The sequence below is a fragment of the Suillus subalutaceus genome, assembly GCF_016647625.1.
Source record: "Suillus subalutaceus strain FC151 chromosome Unknown DFJ58scaffold_12, whole genome shotgun sequence".
Taxonomy (NCBI): Eukaryota; Fungi; Basidiomycota; class Agaricomycetes; order Boletales; family Suillaceae; genus Suillus; species Suillus subalutaceus.
In genome coordinates, this window is record NW_024540261.1 from 487,914 (window position 1) to 498,241 (window position 10,328).

Genomic DNA, 10,328 nt, shown 5'->3' on the forward strand with positions numbered 1-10,328 from the left:
CTTTCTAGCTGAGCAGATAGTGGAGTAAAATCCATTTGCATGCTTTGCATGAGAATTAGGACCCATGATTCTATGTCTATGTTCTGTTTGGGCGAGGGACTAGCTATTAGAGCTGGTGATACCCTGTAACTTCCTGTAATCGGCAGTGGTAGGGTTCAAATAGTGAGTGGAAATCATGGGAGGACGTGTCCCTCCACAGGACAGCCTTCTTGGAATCAGATCTGACGGATAGGGACGGCACAATCCAGAATGCAGCACGCGGTGGACTGCAAACTCAAGAGATAAGCCAAAAAGTATTATTCTTCATATCCGACGTCCTTGAGGATTGTTAATGATAGATGTCAAACACGTACTGATTAGCATGGCCGAGATGAGTTTTTTTCTAGTGCCTTCGAGTTGTTCACGTGAAACGAAACTTCATTCAAAAAAAAAGATGGAAAAGAAACAACAAAATTCCGGTGGCCCGGCACGTGGCGACCCAAATTGTACGGTTTGCTTGTTAGGCTAGTGATCACCTTATAATGAACCTACTGTGCCAGAGCGTGCGCAATTGCTGTGTACCCTCCGTGGCCTCCACCCTGCTTCCTGGATAAATTTGAAGACTTGTCTCGTGGCTAGCACCAAGATCCTGCAATTTTACTGCCCAATTGTAACCCAGGCTGCAGGCAATCATTCGTTCACGGCGCCACCGCCCGTAGTAATAGACTGTTTGAATTCTCCCTCAGACCCTGTGAAACAAATGGCCATGGATTGTCCACTTCTCGTCTGGATGCTCTCACTGAATCGTGATGTATTGACAGAGGTTTGACGAATACTGTTGTCGATAATCAAGCGTCTAACTTTGTCTCCGCAGGAATACGACAAATGTTTCCACCTTGTGCAGGATTGCGTCCCTCATGCCAGACTGCCGTACCAGCCTACTTCTATAGATTCCTTTCGTGAGCACCTCTCCACTGCTTGCTTGGTTCGTTCTGACGCTCAGCAGGACAGCTTATTTGCCACATGTTACCTCTGCTTATGATGCGCCACCGACGAATATCGCGCGCAAAATGGAAAGACTGCGTCACCCCGAATGGAAAGCATTGGATTGAGCAGGTGAGTGGTGGTTGTCAACTTGCAGAGTAGCATAATTCATCGATGATTATTGTATTCCCCCTACAACAGTCACCGGATGACATGCCCCCAGAAAAATTTCTACAGTCCATGATTGGATACCACCTTGCATATGACAACTCACTCTGCGGAATGGTGATGACGCAGGGACGGCAGCGCCAAGTAATAAACATCGGCTTGGGCATTAAACAGATTTCCGTAGAGCCCAAAGGTGTCTCAGTAGCAGCCTACGCTGAATCCTTTGCACATAAAGTAAGCTCAAAGACAGGCGCAATACATCATAAGACTAACGCGGGACCGGCCACCAGCTGACCCCGCTAGAGATGACCTTCCTCAACCCTGAACTCGGAGACGAAGTCGTCCTCCGGCGCCTCTCCATCCTCCTCTCACTCAAAGCGGCATACATTAAAGCCGTTGGCCAAAGCACCGCTTTCGACTGGTCACGCCTCGAATTCAACATTCCCTCCGAGTCCGCGCGCGGTGATGACCACCCACTACAGGGATGGGAGTTCCGTGTGTTCAAAGCCCAACTCGGCGTACAACGCATGGGCGGGGTCATGCTCGAGGAATCATATCAGTGCGCATGCGCGTTCTTCAGGGGTACGAAGGAGTCCAAATTCATTTGGCATGATAACGCGAAAGATTTAGAGGCTTGGGTGCAGTTCATCAACATTGACCAGATGGTCAAAGTGATCCCGAAACTACGCGCGTAGTGAAATGGGATTACATGGATGAACTCCCCCATAAACCATATCACTTTACTACACTTGTTTGCTATCGTTATACCATGTTTCCTGCTGCTGACACTCTTTGCATGATATCTCATACCCTCTAATACTTGTCACCATTACTCAGGAAAGAATCTGAATGTGATTCATTGCAATCAAAGCTGGAGCATTCAAGATATTTTGTACATAGTTTGGAAGTGATACTGTAATAGCGTGGTGACTACGACATGGTAGACCTTCGGCTTTTCAAATCACCTTCGAAGTGGGGAGGTCGACCGATTGGACTCCGTGGAGTCCGTGGACTCTTCCGGGATGGGAGGCCCTGTATAGTGAAACCGGCCGTCTGAACCACACAGTAAGCAAGTTCCCAAAGTGCAAACAAACAACTTACTGATCAAATACCACACAGCACTTATCACCGCAAATCCCACAAACACTGCCGAAGCATAGTCTAGCCGACTCCGTTTAGCGCCTCAGCCCACACACGCAAGAGAGTGACACTCACTCATGGAAACCTTCGTGACTGGGATGACGGCAGGCATCGAGAATAGCACCATAGCAAACATGATCCACAGTACTGCGACTGCATTGATCACGGTACCGAACCTGCCAAGGTTGAATGGGGCATCATGCATGTCTCGCCGGGCGTTCATAAGCGACATGGCAACGGGCATGGCATAGGATGCTCCGAGGCACATGACAGCGACGCCCACGAAGGCGTTGAACGCAGCTGTTGAGCCAAGGTAGATGAGTCCAAGGAGAATCTGGATAACGGTGGAGAGCAGGAGTGCATTGACAGGGACATCGTCGAGGTACGGACTGATCTTTGAGAACGTCTGATGGAATGGGATAGCTTTGTCACGTGCGAACGCCCATGTTGCGCGAGAAGCGGCGCAAGATATGGAGATCGCACAAAACATACCGATACCAAATACTTCGAAAAGTGGGTTAAAAGAGTGGGGCTACTCGGTAGAGACCAGTTGTGACATACTAATGAACCACTGGATACCCCGCCAAATCAGAGATGCCGCACCGGACGAAAGGCTACTGTAAACTCACCAGCCCAAAACCACCAGCCTCGGAGCCCATGGCCAGAGTAAACATAACACCAATCGGTTGACCGGAAGAAACTGATTGACATATATACATGAGAAGCACGAGTTGCTCCAGTATGAAACTAACCTTGAAGCAATGTGGCAATATCTGGGAGCGTGAAAAGGATTGGCAGAAGGAATATCACGCCGGATAATGTGCCAATAGGTATGGACCAGGTGATAGCCTTTGGGAGTATTTCAGAAGGGTTATGAACCTCTTCGGCCATGTTGGTAACTGGTTTCATGATGTAAGTCAGTGAACGTGATGCAAAGACATTGACATACTCATTCCTATGGCGGCGTATGTATATGCTAGGACGTTGTTCAGCTCCAAGTTCTACAACTTGATAAATAATAGCCTCTCACCAGGCTGTTAGTTGAGTGCATTATTACTATTGAGTAAGGGCTTCAATGTTTAACTGTGATCATACCGGCAATAGACCAATGAAGAAAGACCACCCAGGCGTCCATCCTGAATAAGATGGATCAAAATGTCCAAGTGCAAACGCGATAGAATGGCGCCCTGCCGCAGCCTTGATGGACAAACATATCAAGATTACTTCAAACGACTCAACTCAGCGTACAGGGACAAGTTACATGCAAAACGTACCGATGATGCCTAAGCCAGTCCAGCAAGCACAAATAATCTGGAAACATATGAATCCCAGAGAAAACCCATGAACGAGAGCTTACGTCGATGGTCGGCAGGTGCTTGTTGAAGAATAGGCAGAACAAGAAGGCAACAGCAGTCACGCCGAGGAAAATCACATCTAGAATGAGTCACAGACTGGTCAGAAAACCACATCAATCTGTAGACTATAGATGAAGCCTTGCATGTTTGCCACGCCGTTGCAACCCATTCAGGGTGGAATATTCCGGCACCGGCCACAACAAGTTGAGCGGTTCCTGATGGACTGCGTTAGTCATACTCGGAAGTGGTGTGCACAGGAAGGAATACCAAATGTGACACTCAGAGCAATCGTCCAAACACCAACGACTGTCAACCAGCCATTGATCCAAGAGGCGAGAACTCGTGTGTGTGGAGATGCAAGTCGATAACACCAGTAATATGCCCCTGCTGATGTGGGATATTTGGAGCATATCTCCGCCAGTGAAAGAGCGAGGGTTTGGGTCAAGATTGACACCAGGATCCATCTGCACCATGTCAAATCGTGTTTGAGCTGGAAAGGGTAAATTTACCCCCATATCATTACCGCTGGACCACCTCCAATGAGCGATGTCGCGATAGGAGCTGCAAGACCATACGCTACGGGGAGGGTAAGTCATAGTGTTGATCGAAATCGCTGCTTAAACGTACGAACTGCCATGATTGCTAATTGAATCGTTGAACCAACAGCTCAGCGGGTGTCTTCGTTTGAACTGACAGACTGACCTAGTGTCACTTTTTGGAATGCATTTTAATTTCCACAACACGGTGAGAAGAGCATCCTACTCACTGAATAATATATGTACTAGTCCCCTAGACTAGCAACGGCCAATAGGCATGAAACGCGAATCAAAAGGAACAAGAACAAGCACAAACCCGTGTCATCTCCTGCTTGTAGCCCAGCTTCTCCAGCCCGACACGGGCGACAGCATCCACATCGTCTGAACCTTTCAAGCTCATCGTGGTAGTACGATGAAAGATAGCGGCAGCCGATATGCAAGGGCGAAGGATATATTTGCTTCTGAATCTGATGCGAACAGAACACCTTGGGAATAAGAATTGCCTATCATGCTCATGGAGCTCTTAGCCTTGTACACATAAGCGGCTGATAAGAAACATATATTAGCGACATGAAAACACGCGGCATCTTGTGACCTCAACTATGGTACTAACCTTACGGTCTATTCCAGCGCGTGCCCATATGACATTTCGTGACACCTTTCATTGTGGAAACGTGATGATTTGTCACGCGATGTAACGGTAAGTCACGAACATCCCACCTGGGTTTCCCAATAAGTAAGCCTTATTAGGCTGTACGATTACGTGTCTCGCCCACGCTTGTTTGGCTCAACAACCACATTTCCCCAACACCAGCAATAAATACTGTCCTAAATAATGTAGGTACTTAGGGCATTTGGCTGTACCGTCGCTTACAACACATACCTCCCCACCGGCAATGTCCGTGGCCCCTCCCGCCGTTAGTAATTCCTCCCCGACGTCTATACGCATTCCCACGCACTCTCCGCCACAGCGCTACACAGCGAACGACGCCCAATGCCCATCCCTCCCACCAATACGTGGCCTGCCTTCACCAGCGCTGGCCACCCTTAACAGCCTACGCCCTATACAGCAAACGACACCCGGCACCCATCCCTCCCACCAATAGGTGGCCTGTCTTTGCCAGCGCTGGCAACCCTTAACAGCCTATGGCCTATCCCTCCCACCAATACCTGGCGTGCCTTCACCAGCGCTGGCCGCCCTTAACAGCCTGCGCCACACACAGCAAATGACACCCGATGCCCATCCCTCCCACCAATACGTGGCCTGCCTTCAGCAGTGCTGGCTGCCCTTAATAGCCTGCGCCCTACACAGCAAATGACACCCGATGCCCATCCCTCCCACCCATACATGGCGTGCCCTTGCCAGCACTGACCACCCTTAACAGCCTACGGCCCATCCCTCCCACCAATACCTGGCGTGCCTTCACCAGTGCTGGCCGCCCTTAACAGCCTGCGCCATACATAGCAAACGACACCCGACACCCATCCCTCCCACCAATACGTGGCCTGCCCTTGCCAGCGCTGAACACGCTTAACAGCCTGTACCCTACACAGCAAACAACACCTGACACAAACAACACCCAGCACCCATTCCTCCCACCAATACATAGCCTGCCCTTGCCAGCGCTGACCACCCTTAACAGCGTGCGCCCTACACAGCAAACGACACCCAGCGCCCATCCCTCCCACCAATACATAGCCTGCCCTTGCCAGCACTTGCCCCCTTAGCAGCCTTTTGCCAGTACTGGCCACCCTTAGCAGCCTGTGGCCTCTGCTCTTCCCGCCTGATCAAGAGATTGCCTACCGTATCCAACGGTGGTCCTCCTTCATGTTTGCAAGATGCCTGTCCCTTCCCTCACGGTTGCAACACAGAGACTTTTCTTTATGCTTACCGCTGTTCCAGCACGCCGCATTGCGGTCTGAATGTCCTGTTTTTTGAGGGCTGTGTTGTCTACTGGAGCTAATAGTGACTTAGAGCTATCTATGGTCGACCAAGAGAATGTCGAGAGCATGTTTACTACTAGCACCCTTACCACTAGCACCGTGAACATCAGCGCTAGTTACTGCAAGAACAAATCACATGTTTTGTATTATAAGTACTTGAAAATAACAATGAGTACTAGACAATCATAATGTCAAATCTAAATGTCAAGGCTGTAGTCATAAGGAATAACTCGAAGACTAGTACTTGAAAAATAACAATGAGTACTAGACAATCATAACATCAAATCTAAATGTCAAGGCTGTAGTCATAAGGAATAACTCGAAGACTTGGAACTTAGTAAGAAGAAAAAATACCATCAAAGTTGAATTCAGTGTGAGCAAAAGGTGTTGGTATGAAGTTGTCAATCTGATTATTGAAAGGAGGTACCAGTGAGCTTAAGTTTGCACTTGAACCAGGAAAGATTGGTGGGGCAGGCTCCTGGTTGGCAGGTGTGTTGCCCGAACTGGGCGGGGGAGTCGAAGCATGGTCCGAAATGGGTGGGGGAGTTGAAGTATGGTCTGAAATGGGTGGGGGAGTTGAAGTATGGTCCGAAATGGGTGGGGGAGTCGAAGTACAGTGCAAAATTGGTGAGGGAGTCAGAGCATGATTAGTGCGAGGCATGTTTTCGGAGTCTTCAAAGGGCGATCCTGCAGGAAGGTTATTGGCAGACTGTACAGGGGAGTCAACTTGATGATCTTCCTCTATATCACTGATATCACTGTCGATGGTCTCCATACTCTTGTAGGTCTTCTTCCTGTGGTGCTGAGAGGTCTCGTCATCAGCGTTTCGGCGTCTCTTCTTACCCTTGTCAGAGCGAAGACGCCGGTGTGTCTCCTTTATCGCACCATTCCCAATACCATCGTCCCTCTCTTTCTCCATAGTATCCAATTCTTCTTCAGTAAGGCACTTCCATTTGATGGCCTTAGACCGCCACTTCCTGAGAAGCATTTCCAGGTCAGGAAGGGCACTAGAGGCCGTGCTAAGATTGACGAAGGGGATATTCTTTGGCCAGCCCTCGATGATTACAGAATAACGCTTGACCACGTTGCGCCAATATTGTGCCCAGTGCATGGTGGCATCTGGTACTCCAGTTTTCTCCCCTAGAGACCTTTGATGACACAAACGATTAATTTTAAAGATGAATTACGCACGGAGAGCTTGATTGATTTCAGAGCGGATCTGAGCGCGAACATGAGAGACAAGCTTCTGATGATTATGTGCGGCTCCTGTACAACAATGATAGAGGTCAGTAGTGCGTCCAAAAAAAAAACGGAAATATGTACCTTTCATGCCTTGAATTGTGAAACCTTCCATCTTGTTGACCAGATCTTGGTTATCAATGCCTACCACAGATCCCATGAAGTCTCGCACACCTTCAGTTGCAAATGAAGTGCCACGGAGTGGAATGTCGGTGGTTCCTCGGGACATGTACATTATCGTCTCCACTCCAGTACGAGAGCGAAGGCTATGGAGCTAACCAAAAATCAAGACTTAGGCAGGCTGCTAGAGCTGCGAGATCACATAAACGTACCTCACTTTAATAACCTTCAGAGTGTTGGCAGCATCGTTGAGCTTCAACTTCGTTGAAATGCGTTGCCCAGTGGTCTTTGTAACCTTGAATTCCTTGTACTCTTCAATGAGATCTGCCTTCTCCTCATCGGTGAGGCTGTGGTACTTGTCTTTGAAGTCCTTCATGATGCCGCCAAGTATGTCCTTGCCACGTCCATCTTGGCAATAAAATCGATTAAATTAAGCTGTATCGAAAGGGGCGAACTTACAATTCTCCTTATCACTGTCTTGCCTTTTCTTCCATAAAAAAGAATTCCACGCGCTGATCTTCGAATGCTTCACTTGCAGAAGTGAGCGTCCCATGTGCAATTCATGTTGCACTCGGCAGACAGTTTTCTTGTGGTCCGTGGCAATCTTAATGGCGGCATCATCTACAGCCTGCCAGGTATCCTCAACAGCCTTCCTGAAATTAAGAGAGGCTTCGCAACATCGTAGTGTAAGGGCAGCTCGGGCCTCTTGGTGAGCTGCACCTTAGGACGAATCCTAGCCAGTCCCTGCATCCGCACTGATGAGCGTTGTGTGGATTTGCGGGAGACCATGTCAGACTAGGAAAAGGGGAGGTGGGAGTCAGTGCCTCCGGGGTATATCATTTAAATACAAATCACACCAGACATCGTTTTACGGACACTTTGAGGCAGTACAAGAGAAAAAATGAGCAAACATTATCCAATTTGACAGTGACCAAATAAATGAAGGATCTACATGAAAAGGAGATAAAAAATATAAAACGCACACAAAACGGCAAGGGTAATGATTACATATGCAATGATCTTACAGGCTTTCCAAATGGAAGAAGAACCGTTCTTGGATCAAATATTAGGTACTGCAGAAAATGGCAGGAAAGACGATCTCTGCTCACCCTATCAAATGGAGAACCAAGATTGAGGTCGGCATGAAGCGCTGTAGAGACTCGCGTTTCTGCAGGCACATATGGGCACATTTCGCACCTTTTCACAACTCATGACAATTGGCCTTCAATGCACGACTTGCACCATCAGCTATATTCGACTTCTATCATGTCCCTAGTCATTTTACACATAACGCGCAGCTTTCCTGCGAAACACGCCATAGGCGCGGTACTTTCCTGCACAACACGCAGCATTCCCACACGCGCACCTTGCGCGCTTTCTCGCGCTTAAGCGCCCTGCAAGTGCCCTGCATTGCCCTGCATTGCCTATCATCTAGGAACATCCCTCTATGCCCACCCACCTCATTGGTACGTCATATGCCTTGCCTCGTGGTTTGTAACAAGCATTGCAGCGCTATTACATGTCATTACGTATTTTAGTGCTTACTGCTCCTATCCCTTCCACTTCCAATGCGATTTCCATAGTATAAAGTTTGCTGACTTACTACTCCATCATTATTTACTCCCCTTTGCTGTACTTCCCTCGCTATTGGGTTTTACTTTAAAGTAGTAGTCACCACTTGGGCGCACTTTGTGTTTCCAATGGTTATCGTTATCCGCCTATACTAGACCTTTATCCGCGCTCGTTATAACACTCGCTCTGCATTTGCACTCGCTTTGCACATCCGCTTCCTTATCCGTTTCCTTATCCGGTATTCTCCGCACAACGCGCGCCTTAGCGCTCACGTTCCCACGCTCGCGCTTACCTTAGTGCGCTCTCTCGTGCTCCGCGCTCACTTCGCTTTTCTTCTTGCGCTTTCGCGCATCCATTGCACTACAAGGGTCTTTCTTTCATCTGGTTCTGTGTTCAGTAGCAGTCCCCTTTAGGGTCGAATGTTCTTGCATTCTGCGAGTATAGCAGCTAGGCAGAGCCAAGACTCACTTATACTGGTTGAGCATTTTTAGATATTTCATATCAGCCCAGCCAGGTTGAGATCGCCTCAACGGTAGGCAATCTCTTGATGAGGTGGGAAGAGTGGAGGCCACAGGCTGTCAAGCGTGGTCAGCGCTGGCAAGGGCACGCCACGTATGGGTGGGAGGGATGGGCATCGGGTGTCATTTGCTGTGTAGGGCGCAGGCTATTAAGGGCAGCCAGCACTGCTGAAGGCAGGCCACGTATTGGTGGGAGGGATGGGCATCAGGTGTCATTTGCTGTGTGTGGCGCAGGCTGTTAAGGGCGGCCAGCGCTGGTGAAGGCACGCCAGGTATTGGTGGGAGGGATAGGCCATAGGCTGTTAAGGGTTGCCAGCGCTGGCAAAGGCAGGCCACCTATTGGTGGGAGGGATGGGCGCCGGGTGTCATTTGCTGTATAGGGCATAGGCGGTTAAGGGTGGCCAGCGCTGGTGAAGGCAGGCCACGTATTGGTGGGAGGGATGGGCATTGGGCGTCGTTCGCTGTATAGCGCTGTGGCAGAGAGTGCGTGGGAATGCGTATAGACGTCAGGGAGGAATTACTAATGGCGGGAGGGGCCACGGACATTGCCGGTGGGGAGGTATGTGTTGTAAGCGACGGTACAGCCAAATGCCCTAAGTACCTACATTATTTAGGACAGTATTTATTGCTGGTGTTGGGGAAATGTGGTTGTTGAGCCAAACAAGTGTGGGTGAGACACGTAATCGTACAGCCTAATAAGGCTTACTTATTGGGAAACCCAGGTGGAACATCCCTGCGGAAAAGTGTGACTCATGAAATGGATGAGTAAACCG

General features: G+C 49.1%; 3 protein-coding genes across 3 annotated transcripts; 1 reads left to right on the forward strand and 2 right to left on the reverse strand.

The window, feature by feature from the left end:
• Positions 1-491: 491 nt before the first annotated feature.
• Positions 492-2,006, forward strand: DFJ58DRAFT_766365 (uncharacterized protein). The gene is made up of 5 exons (XM_041388793.1): positions 492-802; positions 854-938; positions 986-1,095; positions 1,165-1,365; positions 1,422-2,006. Exons 1-5 carry the CDS (start codon positions 740-742, stop codon positions 1,824-1,826), a joined length of 864 nt encoding a protein of 287 aa, XP_041248673.1. The 5' UTR covers positions 492-739; the 3' UTR covers positions 1,827-2,006.
• On the reverse strand, positions 2,007-4,814 carry DFJ58DRAFT_766370 (amino acid transporter). The gene is made up of 19 exons (XM_041388794.1): positions 4,776-4,814; positions 4,479-4,707; positions 4,393-4,420; positions 4,329-4,337; positions 4,254-4,268; positions 4,136-4,202; positions 3,894-4,090; positions 3,770-3,841; positions 3,629-3,705; positions 3,546-3,582; positions 3,367-3,494; positions 3,338-3,340; positions 3,221-3,248; positions 3,024-3,170; positions 2,901-2,971; positions 2,833-2,842; positions 2,347-2,775; positions 2,233-2,292; positions 2,007-2,184 (listed from the first exon to the last, which is right to left on the reverse strand). Exons 2-19 carry the CDS (start codon positions 4,560-4,562, stop codon positions 2,093-2,095), a joined length of 1,554 nt encoding a protein of 517 aa, XP_041248674.1. The 5' UTR covers positions 4,563-4,707; positions 4,776-4,814; the 3' UTR covers positions 2,007-2,092.
• Positions 4,815-6,440: 1,626 nt separating this feature from the next.
• Positions 6,441-8,329, reverse strand: DFJ58DRAFT_855880 (uncharacterized protein; the record flags this gene model as incomplete). The annotated part of the gene is made up of 7 exons (XM_041393913.1): positions 6,441-7,246; positions 7,298-7,372; positions 7,430-7,611; positions 7,678-7,873; positions 7,925-8,093; positions 8,144-8,260; positions 8,321-8,329. The coding sequence occupies 7 exons, from the start codon at positions 8,327-8,329 to the stop codon at positions 6,441-6,443; spliced, it is 1,554 nt and encodes a 517-aa protein (XP_041248675.1).
• Between the last annotated feature and the right edge of the window lie 1,999 nt (positions 8,330-10,328).

Bases quoted from the DNA above. Each gene is read 5' to 3' on its own strand.
- DFJ58DRAFT_766365 (XM_041388793.1), top strand. From the start codon at position 740: ATGGCCATGGATTGTCCACTTCTCGTCTGGATGCTCTCACTGAATCGT. The intron at 939-985 runs GTGAGCACCTCT...GACGCTCAGCAG, and splicing joins TACTTCTATAGATTCCTTTC to GACAGCTTATTTGCCACATG. The intron at 1,366-1,421 runs GTAAGCTCAAAG...ACCGGCCACCAG, and splicing joins CTGAATCCTTTGCACATAAA to CTGACCCCGCTAGAGATGAC.
- DFJ58DRAFT_766370 (XM_041388794.1), bottom strand. From the start codon at position 4,562: ATGAGCTTGAAAGGTTCAGACGATGTGGATGCTGTCGCCCGTGTCGGG. The intron at 4,421-4,478 runs GTTTGTGCTTGT...GGCCGTTGCTAG, and splicing joins ACAAGCAGGAGATGACACGG to TCTAGGGGACTAGTACATAT. The intron at 2,972-3,023 runs GTTAGTTTCATA...TATGTCAATCAG, and splicing joins TATTGCCACATTGCTTCAAG to TTTCTTCCGGTCAACCGATT.